The 22956-nt window shown below is 53.5% G+C and overlaps 1 protein-coding gene across 1 annotated transcript in view; it reads right to left on the bottom strand.

Moving 5' to 3' along the window:
* Positions 1–532: 532 nt before the first annotated feature.
* Positions 533–22956, bottom strand: part of LOC112951726 (ankyrin repeat and fibronectin type-III domain-containing protein 1-like) — a 155425-nt gene continuing 133001 nt past the window's right edge. The window contains exons 3-20 of the mRNA XM_026044485.1: positions 17144–17345; positions 16572–16779; positions 16163–16357; positions 15819–15932; positions 14879–14976; positions 13571–13661; positions 10999–11106; positions 10561–10660; positions 9828–9960; positions 8447–8566; positions 7716–7931; positions 7069–7235; positions 6576–6726; positions 5575–5743; positions 5160–5326; positions 4591–4801; positions 3178–3836; positions 533–1006 (exon numbers count right to left, since the gene is read on the bottom strand). Coding sequence (XP_025900270.1) covers positions 719–1006; positions 3178–3836; positions 4591–4801; positions 5160–5326; positions 5575–5743; positions 6576–6726; positions 7069–7235; positions 7716–7931; positions 8447–8566; positions 9828–9960; positions 10561–10660; positions 10999–11106; positions 13571–13661; positions 14879–14976; positions 15819–15932; positions 16163–16357; positions 16572–16779; positions 17144–17329 — 3381 coding nt within the window. The 5' untranslated portion in view covers positions 17330–17345 and the 3' untranslated portion in view covers positions 533–718. The remainder of the gene's footprint in view (positions 1007–3177; positions 3837–4590; positions 4802–5159; positions 5327–5574; positions 5744–6575; positions 6727–7068; positions 7236–7715; positions 7932–8446; positions 8567–9827; positions 9961–10560; positions 10661–10998; positions 11107–13570; positions 13662–14878; positions 14977–15818; positions 15933–16162; positions 16358–16571; positions 16780–17143; positions 17346–22956) is intronic.

Genomic DNA, 22956 nt, shown 5'->3' with positions numbered 1-22956 from the left:
GTGATAACAACACGTTGGTGTACATGTGCACGTGCGTGTGTGTCGGCACGGCTTCCTTTCGCCTTCGAAACAAGTGAAAAGGGTCTTCGTCCCATGCACATCTCCATGTCTCCACCACAATTTTGTTTTGTACGGAAAAAAATAATCAATTGTCCCAAGAACAATGTGCAAGAGTTGTTTCTCCAGGTACAGTGAAACGAGGACAGCTAGGAAAACGACTTTCTCTATGTGGTCCTTGTGCATTGCACCCTCTCCTAATTAAGACTACCACCCCACCTGGAAATCTTCTGGGGCTTTTCTTCCAGTGAATCCCAAACAAAGATTTTAAGGGGGACAAAAAAAAAAAAAAGAGGAAAACAAAAGTTAGGTATTGCTTCTTCTTCTTCTTGTAATATTTTTCCACTCTCTCCCCCCTCCTTTCCCCTTAAAAATGTTTACTTTCAAAAATTCCATTCCAGCAAAGATTCCTCCCAGGCTCTGAGGTCTCTGCACTCCACCCTTGTCTTCTGCAGTCAGAAAAACTGAGTCTTGATGTCTCTTTGGTTAAAAAAAAAAAAAAAACACAAACAAATAACACACAGCCCGGTATGATCCTATTCCACTCTGTGGACGTCTGATGAGAGGGTGTCTTGTGTCTAAGAAGGAAGCATCAGAGACGAGCTGTTTGCTCATTGGAAGTTGAGGCCCCTCAAGTTTCCCCTGGTCGGTTCTCCTCCCCTCATACAGTGGTTGCTGGCCCATACTGCAACACCAGAGGGGAGGTTTCCTTGATCCGCACGTAGAACTGCCCCTCGGGCCAGGAAGTTTGGAGTGAGAGAGGCAAGAAGTCATCGGGTAGCCACTGCTCGCCGTCATTGGATGCGAACACCAGTCCAAAGTGCTCCAGCTGCTCCTCGCTGTAGCAGAGCGCGGCCACGCTGCCCAGCACGCTCCGCGAGACGTCGTTCATCTCGAGCACCACCAGCTTCACCATCTCCCTGGCGGATGTCTGGTTGGTGATGTGCAGCTGTGGAAAGACAAAGGTGGGAGAGATGGATGGTAAGTGGGAGCAGCAAGGAAAACAGGGAGGGAGGAGGGACCCACAAGCCAGGAGGCAGCAAATGGTGTGTCCCGGGGAGCGAGAGGTGCGAGGGCAGCTCTCCACCTCCCGCGCATGATCCTCGGGGTGGTGGCAGAACAGCACCCAGGGAAAGGCCCCAGTGGCAGCCCATCCTGAAGCGGTGTAGCCACGTGCATGCCATGCCGAGAGGACTGGATGGCTTGTGTCAGGGCCGCTGCTCCAGCACAGCTTTCTTTTCTCCACTGCCCCCTCAGTTCGGCTGTCCTGCATGTCCTACCTATGTCTCATCTGTTCTGGCCACCCTGTTCTGGCCATGTTGTCCCACCTTCCTATCGCCCGCAGCGTTTAAGGGCTCAGCTTGCAATCTCTGCTCCTGCAAGCAGTTAGGCATCTCTTTCAGGTTGCTCTTGTGAGCAGGATCCAGACCTTCAGCCTAGCTGAACCACTCTGCCAAATTAGCGGTACTCAGCTGCAGCCCCTCTGGGAAGCGGCACTAAATTTATCTTGTTCACAGCGTTKGGAAGTCCAGGGTTCTCCAGGCAACAGCTATCTTTGCTCTCCCCCATCTCTTGGTTGAGGATTGCCCTCTGAATCCAGAATAAGAACCAGAAAATGAGCTCATCTGTGCTCTGGCTGTTAATGACTGTCAGGAGCGTGATACTTGGCTTCAAAGGCCCTCAACCAGGACATTCATGCTCGCCCGGGCAAAGTGACGGTTTCCTTTGGCACATCCATAGGGGTTTGTGGAGCGCCGCGAGGCAGTGGCCCGGCAGGGTGGTCCGAGCCCTCAGCCCACGTGGACTCTGCCAGCTCGGAGCGAGCGTTAGCAGGGCTCAGCTGATTTACGCCAGCCGGGGAGCCTTCCCTTTGAACTTGGCTTGCTTGGAGAAGAACATCGTAAAACGCTTTCAAGCAGGCGTGTCCAGAGCTTTGCAACATCAAAAGCCACGCGGGCACCTCGCCAGCATCCCGAGGGCTGCGCTTCAGTTGCATAGAAATCTATGGTAATTTTTCAAATGGAAAATAAATACTGCAAGTCAAATTTCCCTCTGCTTCTTGTGTTCCTATTGGGGAAAGAAAAACTGGCTCTCAGGACTCCCCAGCAATGAAACATTAAGCCCAGCATGAAACATTAAGCCCAGCAGCTTCTCCTGTCGTCCTTTCTCCCCAGTTTTATGGGTGAGACGCACTCAGGCCGCTCTGTGAGACCTCTGCCCTAGGCAATAAGCATGGGAAATTTCCAAAGGGAGACTTCAGCAGGGAAAGGAGCTCCATGGCTGGAAGCAAAGGAGGCCGTGGAGCYAGAAGGAGACGTGGCTGAGATCTGTGACCTGGTGCATGAGCCTGCTCAGCCACAGGAGATCCAGCCTGCACGAGCAAAGAGAGCAGGTGGAGGGGACCGCAGAGAGCTCAACTTGTGCAGCTCTCAGCAGCAAAGCCCGTTGCTGAACTGGAAAGGAGACAATTTACATAAAGGCTCCCGTTGTTCCAACGCCTGCAGTGAGCGTGCAGTTTTTGCTGCAATCTTTTAAGAGCTGGAAAARGGCTCCCCTGTACTCCTCTTCCCAAACACGCACAGCTCAAGGGAGCAAAGCAGAGAAAAGAGGGTCAGAAGAAGCTGTGGACAGGGCAGGGTGATGGCTATGGTGCTTGGTCCAGCCTGCTGGATTTCAGCCAGGAGGCTGAGGAGCTTGTGYGGCAGGACCCAGCAAGGAAAGCAGCTCTAGGTGACCTTGCTGGCCTCCCACCCTGGGTGGCACCAACTACTGCAACTGCAGCTACGCAGGTCTGACCCCTCCACAGCACTGTCAGGCTGCTTGGGCTGAGCAGGCAAGCCCGCCGAGCCACGCACCCTGTCTTGCTCTCCTGTAAGCACTGCTGGGAGCTGCTCCACACAGGGACCCTTCCATCACACAGGTAGAAATGGGGCACAAGWGTTGAGGAGGTAAAAAAAAAAGCCTTTTCCAAATATCACACCAAGGTTGGTGGAGGATGGAGAGAACACTCCCAGGCTAGGAGGCACAGGAGTCCTCCTCGCCTCCCTCCCCAAGCCCTGCAAGCCCTTGCTGTCTTGCTGYGGCCGGGCTGCGCTCCTGCTCTGCGCGGGGCTCTGATACCTTCACGCTCGTCTCTTTAGAGAGTCCGGTTTCGTACTGAGGGCAGACCCGCACGGTGACAGAGCCCGGCTTCTTTCCTCGGTTCGCCAAGCATCCTTGCTGCTCCGGCGGCTCCTGGAAGCTCGGAGTCCATTCTGCTGAGCGCGTCCGGAAGACGGGCTCAGAGCTCTGCCCAGCCCGGCTGTGCTCGGGGCTCAGCGTGGAGCCAGTCCCCAGCCTGAGCGGGCTGCAGGGGGCTGCTGTCCTGCTCTCTGTTGGCGAGCTATCAACGGAGCCAGGGCAGGATTTCCTGGCCACCTGGAAGAGCGGCTTGGGGAAGTCCAGGCTGCTGGTGCGAACACAATAGGCCTGACGCTTCTCCGTGATGCGAAGCAGCTCGATCTGCCGGCTGGGCAGGACGAAGTCGCTGTCGTAGAGCTCCGGGGGTGGCCGCGGCTCCTCCGGGGGCAGCGGCGGGGTCTTGAGTTCGTGGGTCTGCAGAACATCAGGCGCGCTGTCCCTGAGCGTGCGGGCAATTCTTCTGCTGCAGCATTCGGGCCCCGAGGAAGAGTAAACCAAGTCTAGCTCCTTAGGACTTTGGGCTCTGCTGGAATCATAGTCACTGTCCGTGGCCAGGAACACCTCTGAGGAGCCCTCCTCATCTGACAAGCCATGCAACTCTGCAAGGAACAGGAGAGAAGAAAGCAGGGTCTTAACACCTTATTATTGGTAGCCGATGACGATGGTTTGAGTGTGACCTGCGTCCAGGAAGACCCCAGGGACATTATGCCCTTTCTGTAAACCTGCACACACAGGGCTGCTCAGAGGCTGCCTCGGAAGGTCATAGCCAAACGCATCCATGACCATGAGGGCACATACACACCCACTGCTTCTAAAATCAAGCTCTTATCTGAAAGCAATTCTGCAGAAACTTAGCCTGGGACCTAAAAGCAGTCTCCAGCTCCCATTTGGTTTCTCCTTCAAGTGCAATGTGGAAGAAGATCTGCTTGTGCAACTTGACAGCGCTTAGGAAAAGGTATTTCCTGACCGAGTCCTCTAGCCTCAGGCCCTAAATTTGATCCACAGAGTTTTCTGTCTCTTCTGGACTCCTGTCCAGCACACTATGTTCACGCTAGGTAGCACCCCCTGAGCCAACAGGGAACACAGGCCTTTATCTTTGGCTCTGCACGGCAACACTTGGACTCCTATCAACTGAGTGGAGAAAACACTGTCAGGTTTTCAATCCTAGGTATTGTTAAAAATGCTGCAAGGGCCCTGTGACAACTGTGACACTTGACCCTCAGTCTCCCAGTGCCATGTGGGTGGCTGTGAGGAACACGCCTGGCCCAAACGCCAACAGCAACTTCACAGGCACACAACCTCTCAAAAAACGCTTTGGTTCACAGGCCAGATCTAAAGCTTGGGTCTCCTTACCGGAGTTGAGCTTACGGCTGGTCTCTGGTGAAGGTGCTGGTGAGGGAAGGTAGTCTAGGTGGGACGAGGTGGATCGTGTTTTCTCTTTCATTGCACTGCCAGATTCACCGAGGAACCCGCTCAGAGACACGCCGCAGGAGGGCTGCTTGTACCGGGCATGTTGCAGGGCATCCATAATCCAGCGCATCTCACGCCAGATCTCCTCCATTTGCTGCCAAAATAAGAAATAAAGGGTCCCTTTTAAAAAAATCAAAGAAAAAAGGATAAAATATCCACAGCAAAACAGAGGCTCCCCCCACACAACCTTCCCAAAGGGTGAAAGCAGCAACAGGAAACCAATGAGCCAGCAGATCCCAAGATAAGCCTCCCAGGTGGGAAGATACAGCTTCAACGGGAGACAGCAACTCTCCCCTTCAGCAGGACCTGCCTGCCACAGAGGTAGCGATGCTGGAAGGGAGGGTGAAGCACGACGTGCCCTTTTGCATCTCTATCCCAGAATACTCCTGGTATGAGACAGCCTGGCCATGCCTTGTAGGACACCATGGTAGCAAGGTCCCTGCTCCGTGTACCTGGATGTAGTCCTGGATCTGCTGGTGCCTCTGCTTCGCCGTCGTGAGCTCAGCATCAGAGAAGGCCTCCCTTAGGCTCTGCTGAGACAGCAGCGACTCCAGTTCCAGGAGGGCAGACACCTGGCAGTACTGGGTGATGAACTCCCGGTCGTACGTGAAGAAGTGGACTTAGAAAAGAAAAAAAGAAGTAGAGTGTGGAAAGAAAAATATCAGGCACACCCAGTATGGGAAGCAGGCCCTGCCCTCTTCTAGCCCACACTAGAGAGCTGRGAAGCCCTGAACAACCCTCCTCCGCCCCGGTGGAGATGATGGAGCATCAGTCCACTTCACCAGCCCTTCCCAAGCACTGGGAGCTCTTGCAGGAAAAGGAGTCGGGAAAGAAGGTTTGGGGAGCATGGCTCATTCCTCTTCTTACCTAGCTCAAAGATCTGCAGTGGCAGCGTGAGGAAGCCGGACCGAGGGGTATAGGGATTGTTCTGGCCTGGAGCAGTGCAGACATCATCTGATGGAGGGAGCAGGAGGAGGAAGGAGACCTGACCTCCAAAATCCAGCACTTCTTGGCTGTACAGACGGAAATCTTTGGCCTGAAAGAGCCCATCCAAAAAAGACTACAGGTTAGAGCTGCAAAGATCACTGATGCAAAATCCAGCTGTTCTCTGTACAAGGTCCAAACACTGCCAGGCATGGTGAAGCAACTCTGGCCATGCCGCTTCTGGTGAGATGKGGCTTTCCACTGAGTCCTCATCCATAGAGGAGCCATCAGTGACCATTCTCTACTGTCACTGGATAGGAAAGCAGCCACTGCTTGCTTCTGTGATAATCCATTTATTTCTCCTAATAGTCTCTAAATCACTGGTCAAAGTCCATTTCTTTTAAACAGTCTCAGGGAAGACCCTCTAGAACCACCAYTGCTGTTCTCAACCCCATCCAGACAGGTGCTTTCAAAGTTATCCAGCACATGTCTCTGTCACTGGAGCTACTGGGAACCTTCCCATGTTTTTTTACAATGTGATGAAGAAGTATTTTTTTTTTTTCCTATGCAGTCTGGCCCAATGGGCTCTAAGTCCTTCCTGAAGTTGCCTAGGAATGCTCCTGTTTCTAAGGGGCTGGGGTCGGCTTGTCTGTTTCTGTCAGAGCTGAGCCACGGCCAAAATAGATGAAGGTGCTGGCAGGCCATAATGCAACCCCAAATTCAAGAGTGTCCATGGCTTTCAGGGATCTGTCCCATATATGCTTGCTACATACTACTTGCTTTCTATTTGCATGGCAGAAAAAAGCAGTCAATGCTTTAAGCCTCCAAAGAGGGAGTTGTTCCATTTCAGGGGACTGTGGTGTCCTGCCTACCACAGAAGCAAGCCTGGTGCTACACGGCCATTTCCTCTCTCTCAACACCCAGACTCCAGCTCCTGCTCATACCTCCTGCAGTGGGATGTTGACCAGGGCCATCAGCTCCTTGATGGCTACTTGGAGCTCCTGAAACAAATGGTTCTGGGACGTGTCAGCCTCTGGCTCTGTGGGAACAGGCTCCTCCATGCTGACCCTCTTCTGCAGCCATTCCCACTCCTCCCTAGAGAAGGGCAGAGACAGAAACATGCAGAAGGGAGCACCTTGGGAAGCCCTGAAGACATAAGCACTATGAAAGCTGGGATGGCTCAGTTGTTCCCCCCATACTGTGTAGTATCCCAAGGGACGCAGAAGCTGAGGTTGTAGAGAGGGACCTTGGTGCGGTCCAGCTCTGGACTGCGCCGCATGGCAGGGAGGACGGCTGAAAGGGACTATTAAGCTCCTTCCAGAAACCCAAGAAGAGATGCGGCAGGCAGCTGAGAGGGGTGTTTTCAGGCTGGATTAGACACAGGAGTCTGGCTGCCAAACAAAACTGCCCTGAGTGAGTCTGCCCTGCAAGCCCCACCTGGAAATGTTGGGGTTGGAGCGTATCTTCACGTGGCACAGGATGTTGGGGAGCCGCTCTGGCACCAGCACTCGGATCTGATCCACAGCGCTACAGAGCTTCAAGTAGCCCAGGTAGAGGCCGGGGGAGAGGGCATGGCTGCTCCTCCGGTGGTAAGCCAGTTTGTCCTGAGGAGAGAGGACACTGCTGTAGAAAGCAACCCCTTGCAGTAGGACTCTCTCTCTTGCCCTCATCCTGGGTGCCGTGGCAGGGCAGTGGCAGAGCAGGTACAATGTGGTGCTGAATCCTGCGCCCGCTCAAGGCGACGGCGCTCCCGCTGTCTGGCCGAGCGCAGCGGTTCCTCTGCCAAGGACCAAACCTGTGGTGRCCGGGGCTCTGCTTTGGCCTTTCCAGCCTGACGGGGAGCAGGAAGCGCTGGCAGCCTCACAAAGGAACCCCTTGTCGGGCGTCCAGCCCCACGCTGCCATCCCCCGTCACTCAAACAATATCTGCCAGCCTTGAAAAGGGAAGCGAAAGGAGCAGCTGGAATAAAAGAGCTGGACGGACACCCGGGGGAAATGACTGCAGCAGCACAGCCTCTGAGCTGCTGGCTGGGCTGAGGTCCTCTGCCTCCCCCTCTGCCCGCTCCCTCGCAAGGCAGCAGCCACCTGCACCGTGATCAGCAGCGTGTCCAGGGCGGTGGGCTCTTCCGGGGACGACACGGACTTGCGGCTCGTCTGCAGCTTGCAGATAGGAACCCAGCGGACACTCTCAAAGGTCTGGTTGGTTTTCACCTCCTTCAGGGTCACGATGAGGATGTTGCCCTGCTTGTCTTTGATGGGCTCAAAGAAGACCTGTCCCAGGTCCTGGATTCCCAGTAGCCCCTTTGGGTAAAGAGTCAGAGAAAGAGCAGAAAGAAAAGCGATAGGTCAGGGAATGTCATTGAGTAGTTGCGTTCTGCAAGGTCCAAGCAGGTAGGGACGGGACAGGGCAGTGCTCTCACCTCTCTGCCTGCTGCAAATCAGCCCATCCTGGCAAAGTACCACACTGGAAATTGCATTTCCCTCTGCAGCAGGTTTTCCTTAAGCCCGATACCTAGTTATCCCTGTGACTGGGGACATGTCAATGACGATAAAGCAAAGGTGGCCAGTATTGCTGCTCACCTGCCCTCACCTCTTTTGCCAGGGAGAATGGGCATCTGTGCTCTTCTGCTCTGGCAACCAGAGCTGGCACAAGCTGAGGATCTGCCCACATGCAGCGCATCCATGTGTGGCTGCAATGGGACCCCTGCTCACAGTGGCACCTACAAAAGCATTTCTAAATCTCCACAGCTAGTGTGAGTTGTGCTGGGCACTGTGGGATGGGAAAGGCTTTTGTGCTCCCCTGCACCTCTCCTCACCTGCATTTGCGAGGTGGCCATCAGCATCTTGAAGCGCGTTTGCAGGATGCAGGAACAGGACGACTGGGAAACGGTGACACATTGCCGCAGCCACAGGATCTCCTCCCACATGCACGACACCTGCAGCACACCAAACAGGCTGGCACCRCCGCGCAGGGCTGCGAGCTGGCTCACACAGAGGCATTTTGGGGAAATCTAGTCTCCTTTCCATGGGGATTGCACTGGGAACGTGCACAGGTGCACAGCACCTTTCAGCATGCGCAGTGTCAGGCTGCACACACCTGTTTAGCTCAGAGGTGTCCCCAGGGTCTGTACCAAAGGAAGAGGTGGCCAGTGCCCAGCCAGATATCTGACTTTATCGAGGAGTGAAACCTTCTCAAATCTAAACAGAAGAGAGTCAAGARGTGCCTTCCCCTGCAATAGGGAAGAGTCATTTGGCAGGAGCTCAGTTTGGACCTGAGCTCCCACTGCTGCGTTTTCTTAAGTCTAATAACAGCTAAAGATGACCCAGAAGCATGTATGTCCTGCTTCTTAGAGAAAAACACAGCTTCTGCAACAAAAAGCTGTGGTGAAACTGYTAAATAAGGGGCTGCCCAATGTCTCTGCAGAGAGGCGGTGCAACGGCACACACATGCATGCAGTGCCACTCAGCCTGCCCAAAGCAGCACCCTATCTGCCCCTGCAAGCAAAGCCTGTAGTTGCCCCCCTCCTCAGGCTTTACAAGGCTAGGCTGTAAACATCTTTCCCCAGGGGCACGTCCGTCCCTGCAGAGCCCTGGAAAGCTGCAGGCCTGCGAGCTGCTCATACTGCAAAGTGCCAGCACCCCGAGTCGCTTCCAACACGGGGACAGCGGCGGTGSCAGCGAGGAGCTTGGTTCACCACCGCCTCGCGACTCCCACATTGCGCCAAGCTCTCGGCAGTGCACATGAGGGCAGCAGCGCAGAGGAGGTCCCGGAGGCAACGTGGGGAAGCCCAGGAGCTGCCAGATGTTCTGTCGTCTGGTGTGAGTTACTGAAGTAGCTGGGGCTTACTTCATCCACCTAGGGTGTCCACTAACATGGTGCAGCTGTTGCCGCCCCGCTGCGCTAGAGCTCCCTGGAGAAACCCAGGCAGCCCTGCATGAAAGCTCTGCAATGGGCACTGTGCTACCTGCTACAGAAAGGAGCCTGGCCAAGCACTTCCCTGCAGAGAAGAAGGATGGAGAAGCACCCAGTAAGATATTGCAGTGAAGGTGCTCTGCACACGAGGGCACATTTGGAAGACACAGAGTGCTCTGCCTTYGTCTCACTGGCATGTGGGGTGGTGACCAGTAGGACAGCTAGGGGCTGTAATAACTGCTGCTGTACCTCCAGTGCCTATGACAGGCCCCTGGGCCAGTTACCTTGGTAAACCACAGAAAATCCTGCATGAGCAGGCAGGAGTAGGTATCATCTATCTCCACAACAGGGATCTGATCTTCGTGGGTCACCAAGATGTTGTCATCCTTGTAGAAGACAGCTGTCAAGTAGAGACCTCTGTGCAGAGAGAACAGGCAGATGTGAAGGGTTGTCGATGGCTTCATTTCCAAAGCGCTCTCTTTCAAGAGATCATCTGAACCAGAGTCCTGAACTAGGCTCTGACCCATGAGATGGTCCTCTCTGACCATCTCATGGGCAGCTGAGTGTCAGGAAAGTGTGTGCCCGGTATCGAACATGCACATGGCAGCACAGACTTCATTGACAGATCTCAGCAACTGGCTATGATGGATCTGATTTGGAGGCAGAGAAACGTCTGGAGGCTGAATGCAGAGTTGGCTGGACTCTAGAGGAGGGCAGGACATGGGGTGACGCTTGGGGATGGTGGAAGGGGCTGTAGGGTATGAGTGCCCCTAGACTGGCCTGGGCGCTGCTGACTGCAAATGACAGTGAGATTGCAGCAATCAAAGGAGACACATTTAACCTCTGACTAATGACCTGGTCCACATCTCCAACCCAGAGCAGCAGTCAGTGACCCCAAAGAGGCTCAGGACAGGCAGGGACCCACTTCTGAGCACCCTACAATACTCCAAGACGGGCAGCCCTACATCCCTGCTGGGAACCGTGCTATCCAACCGCGCTTGCACTTGAGCCTCTCACCTCTTCAGGGTCTTGAGGAACTTGCTGCCAGGGTGGAAAAGGTGTTTGAGGCTCTTGGAGACCGAATGTTTCCGGCTCTGTGGCTGGTTCTTGCAGGGCTCTGGGAAAAGGACAGCAGAGGATGCCACAGCATGAAATGAAGCAAGGGGTGATGCCCACAAGCCCTGTGTGTGTCGGCTGCTTGCACCGTGGTGGCGGCATGACCAAACCGAAGCTTCTTGAGCTGGGAAACTCCCAGGCCTGGACACGCAGAGAGACCAAAGCCTCAGTAAGGCTGGTCCTTTCTGCAGGAGGGGAGCTGTGTCCTCTCCATGCTCCATCCGCTCCAGCCCCTCAGACCACCCCACACAGCCTGCCCTGCAGCGGCTGCCTCCCACCAGCCTCCCGCCAGGAGCAGCCGAGCAGACCCCAGCACGCCGCCCGCGGGCCCAGGCTCACCGTGGCAGACGCAGTGTTGGTGCACAGTCTTCACTTGGCTGAGCAGCTGGTCCAAAGCCTCGGCTTGGCCCCTTCGCCGCGGGGCCCTGCCGTCGTACTCGCGCCAGTCTGCGGAGAGAGCCCCAGTGCTACTCCCTGGCCACCTCTGCGCCAGGCTGCATCTCCAGCGCCTGCAACCCACGGGGCTGCTTGCAGGAGAAAGCATCCCCATGGCATGTAGCCTCCTGACAGCCACACTGACGTGTCCCACAGGCATAGCAGTGTATAGCATGGATGCTGCCATGCGTCCTGGAGTCTACAGCACCCTACAGAGGGGTGGGGTGGGTTGTCCTCTTCTTCCTGAGCACTGAAGATCACCACTACCTATCCAAGCAGCACCCTTTGAGTCACCAGCCACCTCATAGCAAGCAGCAGCACTGGCTGCTTGCAGGCAAGCTGGAATGGGCCAGCAGTGGCCAGCTGGAGGAGATGACCATGGCAACAGCAAAGCTGTGTCCGTCCCTGCTGCTCTTCACTGGTCTCATAAAAAGGCAAGTTCTCTCTAGCATCTTCCTCCAGGTCTTCCCTGGAGCTGAAGTTCTCTTCAGGCAAGCAGCGAGACCTTAACTCATCTAGATAAATATATAAATACGCTCTCTAGCCAGATCCACCCAGGTTTGAGATGGCAGCAGGGCCTGAAGATGGGGCCTGAGGGCTCTTTTACGTTAGCTTTACCTTAATTGCTTTAAACACCCCCCATCCTGCCTGCTGCTGTTTTCCATGGAAAGTTCAGCTCTGTTAACTTTGGCTGGGACTTGCCACTATTTTTAGGAACTTTAAAAACACCCGGGGAGGTGCCTGACTATATTCTGCTGGGCTAGGGAGGGCTCTTTACTGAAGGGAGAAATATTAATGCAGATAAAAATAATAAAAAAAACCCCAACAGTCAGGTCTGATTCACCCTGGCTTCCCTCTTATTTCTCCACTCTGTGGATCTTGCTCACAGAGAACTTGACCTGTGCTGGACAGCAAAGGGGCTTTAACGTGGGTGCAGACATAGTTGACACCCACTGCCAGCACAGCATAAAGCCACCTTAATGTGAATCTACATATAGGCTCATTATATACATTAAGATACATGCAAAAGTATTTGTGTTCCTTTCCCTATAAGTGCTATAATGCTCATGTAGCTGCAGCTAGACCCAGATACTCTTTCTATATATACTGTGTGTATGCATTCAGATCGAGACCCRCATCCATTTGTGTATTTCTAGGTGTACATCTTGATCTGTACCTACTTACACACTTGGAGATGTACATCTAGAAATCTCTGTTTATATTTCTAGCTGTAAATATGTATGCTGCAGGCTGCCTCCTAGCAGACAGCTCCATCGTGGTCTGAATGGAGCAGCACATCCAACTACTGCAACTCCTACAGTGAAGATTGCACTGATGGTTGCACGTCCAGCCCTCTGACCAGATGGACCTGCTGCTTGGCCAGATGTTTTTTTGTGTCCTGCTGTGAGAGGTTTTATGAGGTCTCTGGGGAGGTGGAGATGCGAGGCAGGGACCCCAATGCCTGCATCACCCTTCATTCCCCAGCTCCGATCCAGCTGCTATGATCTGTGCAATCCATCCAATGCACACACTAGCAGCAGCTGCCGTCCCACAGCCGCTGAATCAAGGCAGCAGAGACAACAGGCCTATGCTTCACCCTTGCAGGCTGCTCTTTCCCATTTATTTCTCTTGGCCTGTCTTCCCGAATGCTCTGGGGCTGTCTTGTTTGAGTTGGAATGGGGTGCTTTCTTTTTTTCCCCACGTGTCCTGATGCCAGCACGGGGAGGTGACCGCCGGCAGCCCAGGGCGAACCCGTGTGCGGTCCAGTCGGCAACCCCATCCCAGGCGAGGGCTTCGCAGGGCAACGAAACGCTGCCGTGCTGCCAGGGGGTCCTGGACTCGCTCACCTGCAGGCCTAGGAGAGCTCTGARGTCCGGAGGAGGGATCTCACAAGACTGTGCATGGCCCATCCTGGTTCATCGTTCCTTGGTGTTGGCAAATAGCTATTTTTGCGCTTGGCCACCCTGAGGCAGATTTCCTTGACCCCCTAGGCAAATCCCTCCTCCTGACACAGCCCACTGCTAAATCAGAAGCCAATGCTAAAACATCAAGTGGTGTTTGCCCTTTGCACAAACTGCTGCAATTTGTTTTCCTTTTAATTGAAAAAAATGCAAAATATTCTATTCCTCCTATCTTCCTTCTCAAGCATGGCTTATCCACATGGCTAAAACCATTCAGCTTTCACTGGGGACACTGCAAGCTAAMAAGTTCATTTTCGCTTGACCAAGTTCCTGTCAGCTGAAGGCAGCATTACCCGAAGGGAAAACACAGTCCCTCTCCCCAGCTTTAAGGCTCTGCTTGTACACTCAGGACATCCAGAGTTTCAGCATCCGTGCCTGTCCAAAAGGCCAATCTGCACCGTGCCCAAGCCAACGGGCCCTTGACACACCAGAGCAAGGAGCCTTGGCATCCCCAACCCCACTCCATCCTGAGCCCAATGTAGAGACTTCCACACGCGCTTCCTCGTCGGACTTACTTGAGGGAATGGCAAAAGGGGGCACTGAGCTTTGCGGGGGGCCCCAGCCCTTCATGTTGTAGGCAGACACCTGCACGTAGTACGCCGTGCCCTGCAAGGAAGGAAGCAGTGCTCAGTACCCCTGGCATCTCTTGTTATTGCTGAACGCTCTTGTTATTGGACCTTTGAGAATCTGCATGGCTCTGGAGGGTGTTTTGGAGGCAGGAGGAGAAGGATGAGATAATTTGAGAACGCCCCAGTGCTGGGGGAGGCTCGAGCCCCAAATCTCCGAGCTCCTGCCGCACAGCGGCGGAGCAGAGCCACCTTCCCAACAGGGGTGTGCAATGCTCTGAGGATGGAGCATTGGTCCAATGCTCACAGGAGCCTGTGGTGTCGAGATGGTGATTAAAGCCTCTGATTACCACTCAGTCAAGCCGCCAGATGTTCCGAGGCCTCAAGGCGCTCGTGAAAGCAGACGGGAGCCTGTGAAGCATGAACGACGGGCCTGGTGCAAGCTTCTAGCAGCAGCACTGCTCAGGCCCTCTGCTCGAGCCCCACCAGGGCTGCTCTCCTGCCTGACCGTGGCTCCGTCTACCTTTCCAGAGCTACTAACCTTCCCCTGCACATTAACACTTGCCACATGATGCTCCAGGTTGCTACTAACTTTCCTCAGTCTAGTGTGTTTTCTTTGCAAGATGAAAGTCACTGCCTTGTGTGCCTCCTCCACAAAACCTGCTGGTGGCCAGGACCCCCTCCAAGGCTCTGCTCTGGTGTGTGTGCGCACGGAGAAGGACTGCAGCCCACCGGGGAGGGGACAGCTGACAGGCAGCCTGAGTCCCGCAGTTCTCAGAGAGATAAAACTGTGGGGAGTCCTGGCCCAAACCAGCCCATTGACCTTGTTAAGCTCTCAGAGATGGAAATGGGCTGATTCTCCTCTCCAATTAGCTATGGAACTGGTGAAAGGGTTTGATCTTTGCAGGTGGCAGAGGAGCAAGTTGCTGATTTATTGGCCAAGAGGAACATGGGTGGAGACAGGAGCGGGCCGGGGGACAGGAGATAAATCAGATGCTTAGTGAATGGGCCTCTTTYCCCTTTCTCTAGAGCATTTCCTAGATGCTGTTTGCAGGGGATTTCTCTGCTGCTAGCACTGTGTCTTGCAAAGGCAGCTACAGACACCGGGTGTTGGAAAGACAGACATCTCTCCTGGCCCCAAGCTCTTGCTCACAGGTGGTGCAGGAAATTTAATCCACAAGGCAATAATCATAATCATAATAACTTATCCTGCTTGAAACCTAGGCCAGCTTTGCCGGTCAGCAATGAACAACTCACCGACACGAGTCCCCGGATGGTGAAGTGCAGRTTTTTCAGCTTGTCTATCACGGCTTCTCCCAGCGGTGGTGAGAAGGTCGGGGAGCAGCTCCACTCCACTGAAATGAGAGAGGACCCCATGCAGCCCTGGGCAGCCTCAGCACTGAGGACAGGGGCTGCCGTGGGCACAAGGAGGGACTCGGAGCCCAGCAGCTGCAAAGGGACTGCCTGAAAACCTGAGTGCGGCCTCTGGCCTGGACATCTGCACGAGCGGGACACTGCTGAGCAAGGGCAGCAGGGAGAGAGTAGGAGGCACAAGGWAAGGGACAGCACAGAGAACTGTCTGCCACTCTGTGGACTGTGACCCCCCACCCTGAGCCATGTCCAACAGGGTTCATGCCTTCACAGGCAGAGAACAAGCCCAGAGGTGGAAGGGGAGAGACAGATGGGTCAGAGAAAGGTGAGAGGGACACAACTTGAATAAACAGATCAATTCAGGTCGTAGTGTTGCTTGACAGAAGGGAATTCTCCCGGAAGYCAAACATAGCTAGGCTTAAATGGTTGGGGAGAGCAGCAACAGATGTGAACACCAACTGGGCCCTGTTCTAGCAGGATCCTTGGGCCAGCATGGGAAGTGGCAGGACTGCAAAGCTCTACAGCACGCAGAAGAAGAGGGTGGCAAACAAGAGGCATACTGAATTTTAGCTTGGTCCAAGACATTGATTCAGGCCAGATGCAACAGTTTGTATGGCAGCCAGGCCATCTCTGGGGTTTGCAGTCCTGGTCTCTTCCCATGCTTAGGTGCAAACACAGCTCTCCAGGGATGTGGTAGCACTGTGGCATGTCCTCCTAGCAAGTCACGTGCACAGGGAGAGTGTCYCATCCGTGTCCCACTCGTGCACCTGGGGTGCTCCCCTCCTCTGTACACGCAGTGGAGACGTGAGTCTCCCAAGATTCTGACCTTTGTACTTGGTGACGACCGCGGAGTTGACACTCAGGGGCTCCCAGAAGCTCACGTGCACGGAGGAGCTGCTGGCCACGGAGAGGTGGACATTGGTGGGGGCGTCCGGCACTCCTGGGGATGGAGAACATGGGGACAGTTACAGTGATGACTGTCACTCCAGGTCCTTTACTGCCTTGTGTCCTTCCTGGGCCTTCCCTCCCCACATTCAGTCACATTCCCAGAGCCAGTGACTGCCATGCAAGTCCTCAGACTGCAGGTCCTGGATGCTGCAGCATCAGCTCTAGACCCATGTATTGCCCCCCTCTACACATGTGCCCTCCATCCCTGCAGCTGGCACTCACGGGCATGTTCAAAGCCAGCCTTCATCCGCTTGTACAGCCGGTATCGCCACTCCCAGGCCTTGAGCTGCTTCTCCTTCTCAGAGCAGTCAGTGTTGGGAGCCTCGTTCACCACCTGTGCTGTCAGCTCGTTGACACGCTGCTCCGCTTCCCGCACCAGCGTGGAGAGGTGCAGGGAGCGGCTCTCCAAGCTCACGACTGGGGAAGCACCCAGGCAAGGACGGTGTGTCCCGGGCAATATGGAAAGGGAGAGAAGATGATTAGGCCATGCCCAAGCCCTGCATCCCCATGATCGCTACGGTATACTGCTTCTGGGGACCCTCAACCAAGCTCTGTTATCCAACGTCCTCAGTTGTGTTGAGCTAGAGAGCCTGGATGTGCAGCCAGGGAAGCTCACCCGCAACCAACTTACAGTGTGGGCTCTCCTTTGCTCCTGCCTGGAGCAGTGCCTTGGCTATAGGAGCGTTGTTGGTCATGATGGCAATATCCAGGGGAAGCAGCCCCTCGCTGTTTGGCGTGTTGAGATCCAGCTCCTCAGGGCTGTACTGCTTCAGCAGCTCCTGGACCCTGTCAAGATCCTGCAGCTCCACGGCCTCAAAGAGGGCGGCATTGCTCTGGATCTGGACAAGGCAAGAAACGCAGGGTGGCTGAGCACAAGGGAACACTCCTTCATCCCACCCAACCCCTCAGGCCGTCACCAGCACCACAGASGCACCAAATAGGGTGGCTGTCCCTGCACCAAGGTATGACTTTCTTATAGACAAAGGTTCCTCAGATAGCTGAGGGACCCCCTGGGCCAGCTCCAGCTAAGCTTGCCGCAGTGGAGTTTCATTTCATGCAGCCCTGGGCTTCCACCCCAAGAACCACCACAGACAGCAGCTACCAYGCACACCTACATCCCTCTTCCCCATCTGTGGAACACCGGGCAAGGCCATGGAGCGACCATGGTCAGGGCTGGTGCACAGCCACTCATGGGACACCGACCAGGTAGGATTTGCGGAGCTTCTCCTTCTCGCTCCTGCCCACCAGGCTGCCCTCATCGAAGGACGTGTAGTTGACGCGGAATTTCCCCGATAGGTTTCGGTAGAGCCTTTTGGCAGCGTTCGGTGAAGAAGGCCCTGGTGGCTTCCTGGCCTGTCCCAGCTGGAGGTCCCGCATCTGCTGTGTCATTTTCGGGGAGGATGACCTAGGAAATGGAGAAAAAACGGGGGGTAAAGAAGACAGGTGAATATCCAACCTAGCTCAGCCGCAAGAGTGCACCAGAAAGCCAAAGGCAAGCAATCTGTGGCAGGAGGGCTGCTTTAAGACACCAGAGAAGAACCATGGACAAGCCAGACATGCTCTGGCTTCTTCTGCATTAAGATGTTACCAAACACAGGGAAGGTGCAAGGTGGCAAGTGATGCCAGTAATGTCCTCATGTATGTGTCTTATCTTAGATTTTTGGGAGGAAGGTCTTGCCTTGGCCACTTCATTGGTTAAATATCAAGCAAGGGCTGAGCACGACGAAAAGCAGGACAGTTGTCTGGAAGGTCATGCCAAAATGCTACCGCAAAGCTACAACTGCGATGATGATGTTCATAATCATAATCATAAGAAAGCAGGACATTTACAACAGCCTCACTATGTGCTCCTCATCATCCTGATTTCACATTAGGCACAGTGGGCTGCAGAAGTGCTTTAATGATTTTACCTTTTATTACTGTGATAAGTAAATGCAGTCAATGGTGGGGAGGTTGGCACCTGCTGGTCACCTCATCTCCCTGGGTTCAGCCTACAGAGTGGGATGTTTTAAGTGAGGCCTGGGCTGCAGTGTTGAGCTGCTGCTCTGGATTTTTTTGGGGTGATGAAATGTTCTCCAAATGTAGGGCTTTGTGTTGTCCGTTTTATGGAAACAGCTTCAACAGATATACTGAGAACACCAAGCACACGAGCTTCCGAAGGCAAGTCAGATCTCCAGGTTAGTGAAATTCATGAAGCATCTTATTGTTTCTAACAGAGGACCAAGGACAGCAGCTCTGCACAYGAAAAAGGCTGGCACGAGTGACATCATCACGTGGGCAGAGACCTTGTGAAACACAGCAATGGTGGGGTGGAGAGCCAGTTCTGGGCCAGTTGGGACACATCTGGTTCTGGATGCAGATTCCTCATCTTATGGCCATGCTTCCTCTTATTTCCTCAGGGACATAAAGAAGCTCCTGTCAGGACCAATATGGGCATGGCAGACCAGCTGAACACCTCTCATACCAAGATGCTGGGGCTTGACATCGGGCAAGACTCTCCAAATCAAAGGACTTAAGAAGCTTCATACAGCTCTGCTGTCACTGGTAGACAGAAACTCAAAGAGAAAACTCAGTGATGCCCCTCCAGGAATGGCACTCTAGCAGGAAAAGTCAACCAGAAAGATAGTCCCTGGCTCAAGAAGTCCAAAGAAGCAAAGTATTAATTGATGTATTTAGGTAAAAGAAATAATCAAAAGACACAAAAGATTCTGAAGCAAATTTTGCCCTTTCTCTCATACCTAAAAAAAGCTCCCTGCCACATAATCCTTCATCTCTTCATCCCCAGTTAGACTTTGGAGGTCCCAGTGTAATGGGACACTGCCGCATGCAAGTTTGGAAAACCAGAGTTCAAGAGGAGAGTGCTTTGGAGCCGAAGCAGGGTAATCTTTTTTTTCCACCAAATAATATAGTTGGCAAATGATCCAGTCCCGGCAGACTCCAGAGTTTGGAGGAAGTTATTCAGAGGTAGTAGAAACAAAAGAGAAAGAGAAATTTGTCTCCATTTTCCCTCAACTGATTTGCCTGTAATGAGAAGTAAAGAGACGGAAATTATTCAGAGCTCAGGAGTGAACATCAATCTATATTAAACCGGCTGCCCCAAAGATAAAAGAGTTTCCTGCCCTGTGGTTATGACTCATCTGGCCTCAGTGAAGTGGTCCTGATTTATCTAGAGCTAAACCATGCGGTGGAGCAACTGATAGCTGCAAGCAACACCCGTAGATGCCATGTCCTTAAGACCCGACCAGCCAACACGAGCTCATCCTGATGGCAAAGCCTCATCCTGCCAGGGAAGTGGTGGGAGAAGGTCAGAGGAGGCAGGGGCTCTACAATTAGCTCATCTGCCCTTGTGGCTTCAGGGAAGCTGGACTAAATTTATCTCCACCACCATGAGTTCTTGCTGCTCCTGAGTTGCCTACAGATTATTGCCAGCACCACTACATGGGCAAGGGCACCCTCCTGTGCCAGTGCCCTGCGTCCTTCCGCCTGCAGGACACATTGGTCACTGTGAGGAAGATGTCAAGGACAACAAGACTACACTGCCATAAAGTCACATGCTAGCAGTTACTAAGAAACTCCATCACCCAACCCATAGAAAAGGCTGAGGTACCTCCAAAGGATGCAGTAGGGTTGGCCAGACCCATTTCATTAGAGCAATGCCTTTTTGTTTGTTTGTTTGTTTGTTATACAAAAAAAAGACATGAGGATGGATGTGCATAAGACAACTTCATTTTATCCTTCTCTTTTCCTGTAATGAACACAAGCAAATCCACTGGGTAGTTTATAATGTTGTGGTTTCAGCATATCCTGGGTTTTAATGTTTCCAGTGCTGCAGATCTTGGCCTAGTAAACAGTGTTAATAATTGTTGTAATTATATGATTTTAAGTGCATTTTGTTTAAGGGCGTAGCCTCTCTGAGACTCCAGCAGAGAACCAGTCCCTGTCAGACAGGGCTGCTCTGTCCTGTTAGCGGAGAAGCAAAGAGCAGACCCTGCAGCTCACTGCGACAACCCYGACGCACCCCAAAGCCAAGCCCAGCAAGGCTGGGCCACCTCTGGGTCTGCTGCCCCAGAACTGCAAACCCATGGAGGGACCACACGCTTCGTTTTCCTTGCTGCCAAGCAATGTGTCGGACACTGGAGGTACCTGGTTGAACTGGCAACGTGTGTCCTGCCCGTAGGTCAGCAGAAGTGACTGCCTGGGATGGCACATGCTAGGCAACCCAAGCCATCTACCCCAAGTAAAAGCCTGGGTTGTGGCAAGGCTGGTATCATGACCCACTTCAAGTGCTGGAGATGGTCTTCAAGCCAAAAGCCAAGACTGAGGCTGCTAAGACCTCACCAAGCTCTCCCCATATTCTCCTAGCTCCCCACACACCCTGTTGGCCCTGCAAAGAACAAGCTCATCACGGTGCCTACTCATGTTGGCAGCAGGAGGGCAGATTCCAGCCCAGAGTGGCAGACATGAGCTCAGCATCATCCCCAGGAGCAATGTGGGTGGCTTGTCACTTAGAGAAACTGTTCCTGGCTCTCGGCAGCCTTATGCAGCAGAGAGGAAAAAAAAAAAAAAAAAAAAAAAAAAAAAAAGAGGCTTTGTGCACAAGAAAAAGGGAGTCCCAAAGACAGATGATGAAAGGTGTTGACCTAGCACATAAACAAGCTCCTTTGGGCTCTTGTGGCCCTGAACCAGAAACGCAGCTTCCAGCACGAACAGAAACTGCTGGTGTGCTCATATTTGATGCCTGAGTATAGGTGGTTCTTCAATATTGAAGAAAACAGCGCGGGAGTAGCAAAATGCTTCCCCGAACAGCGGGACACAGCAGTCTGCACTAACACCCTGCTGATATCCGTGTCCCCATGTCGGGAGTCCTTTTCAAGGCCTCTGATGGTTTGGCAAAATATCTTAACTAGGTGAGCTTATGTGCTGCTATTCCAGGCCCTTCCCCAGCAGCATGGACACTGTGGGAAGTCACCAGGAAGCTCTTAGGGACTGTTTGATGTTGTTCCTACAGGGTGCCATGGGTCATGCCGCTCAGTCACGCGTGCTGGGAGCACATGAAGCTCAGCCCATGTGTGAGGGATGTCCTTTCACTAGGCACAGCCCTACCTTGGAGATGTCAGAGGGGCATGACCAGACACTGCCAGGCCAAAAGAAAACAGAATGAATGAGCCACAAACATCTGCCAGGCACTGACCATGACACAGCCCTGTTGAGCTGGTATCAGGATGGGGAACAGGAGGTGAGCGGATGGAAGATGGAGGGATGCAAGACACAGCCAGGCCCACGGAGCACTTGTGGAGGAGGCAGTGCTTTGCCTGAATGACAGCAATTTCTCCTCTCAGTTCACCCAGACCAAGACGTGCAGAGGAGCCTGGCCCCGCAGAGTGGTCCCAAGGATGATTCTCTGGAGACGGGCTGCACAGCCCTGTCTCTGCACCAGAACTATCTGCCCAGCTCGAAAACGCACTTGCTTAACCCAACCTGGGCCTGAGGAAAGGCAGCACACCAGACTCAGGGCTTGGTGCGCTTCCTTCCTGCGGGTTTTCTCCTTTTCTTCCCACTTGGCAAAGTTGCTGGGTTTTGTTTTGAATGGAGCTGAAAAYGAGCATGCCTCTCTTGTTTAGCAAAAACAACTCCAACTTATGGAGAGGCTGCTCCTGCCAGGACATTTTTGTTTGGGCTCCAGCAGCCCAGCTCTCTCTGGYCCATGAGAGACAGCAAGGCCTTTAGAAGCTGGATGCTTTAATGGACATGGAGGAGAAGGCCACAGTCTGGGGACAGCCTTCATTGCCATGGATGCACTTAGCTCCCTGCACCACCACAGAGGCCTCTGTCTGGGTCCCTAGTGCCCTAGAGAGACCTTTCCCCSAAGCAGGAGGCTGCAGGAGGCTGAGGACCTCCTTCGCTAGGCCCCTTGGGCCAGCTGGAGGGTAGGGAGCTGCTCCTTCACGGAGCAGGGCGGGAATGTGCAGCACTCGTGCCCTGGCACCATCGTGCCACCTCTTTCCTAGGCACCGTGGCGCCCGCTGGCAGCGCGGCCGGGACGAGCCTTCCCGTGCCGCCTTCCAGCCCTGCACCGCAAGCCCCGGAGCCAAGTCCTGCGTAAATCATACGCTCTAAATTTGAGCGAGACAGAGCGTTTAGGTTAGTGAAAACTTTGGGACTCTAAGAAAGGTTCAGAGCCAACCAAGTAGATCACTTGCTGACAGTCTGCGGAGGCCTGGCCTCCCATAAAACACACCATTTTCGCAGGCCAAACAGTAAATTTGGGGGAGGAAGGGAACGGAGGAGCTCAAACAAATCCTGTTGCAATACAATAGTGCTTTTTCTTTTTTTCTTTTCCCCTAATTAAGCATTCTGATTGGGGTTTTTTAAACGAGCCCAGAAGGAGCCTGTGGCTCAAGTCCCGTTACAACATGACCGAAATCAGACTTTGGATTCCTTGGGCGCCCACCATATCCTGCTACTGTGCGCTCCGGCAGTGACACTTCTCCGGCTTGTCCCCTTCTCTGCATCTCCATCTCTACAYGCACACACTGGGCAATGTTCACATCATGCTGCAGACACTTCTTGGTGATGATGATGGTCGAGATCTTTAATTCTTTTTTCCTTAAACCAGGCAGAATTACTGAAAGCAGCTGCCAGGAGACTGTCCATTGGGGAGCTCTTTGGGAGGGCAGGTAGTGGCCGGTAAGGCCCCCCACCTCGACATCTCTGTCTCTGCAGAGCACCATGACTCCTGGTGCTGTACATCAGTCTTGGGGAATGAGGGAATATAAAATCTTGGAGACTTCCACCAGCTCCGTCCCCAGATCTGAGACAAAAAGGAGACGCTGTRTGGGGGACGGTTAAAGTGAACATGTAGGATCAGGCTGCAGAAACTGTCACTTTTCAGGGTTATATTGATTATTTGCCCCATCAAATTTGCCCTCGGCTTGGCTTGCCGGCTCCAGACTAAAAGAATGTGTGTTTCTGCTGAAGTACAACCCAATTTCTGTGGGATTAAGCCCGCGGGGCTG

Source organism: Nothoprocta perdicaria, unplaced genomic scaffold (genome assembly GCF_003342845.1).
Source record: "Nothoprocta perdicaria isolate Ctin4 unplaced genomic scaffold, notPer1 scaffold_367, whole genome shotgun sequence".
NCBI classification, from domain to species: domain Eukaryota; kingdom Metazoa; phylum Chordata; class Aves; order Tinamiformes; family Tinamidae; genus Nothoprocta; species Nothoprocta perdicaria.
This window is presented reverse-complemented; position numbering and strand designations above follow the sequence as displayed.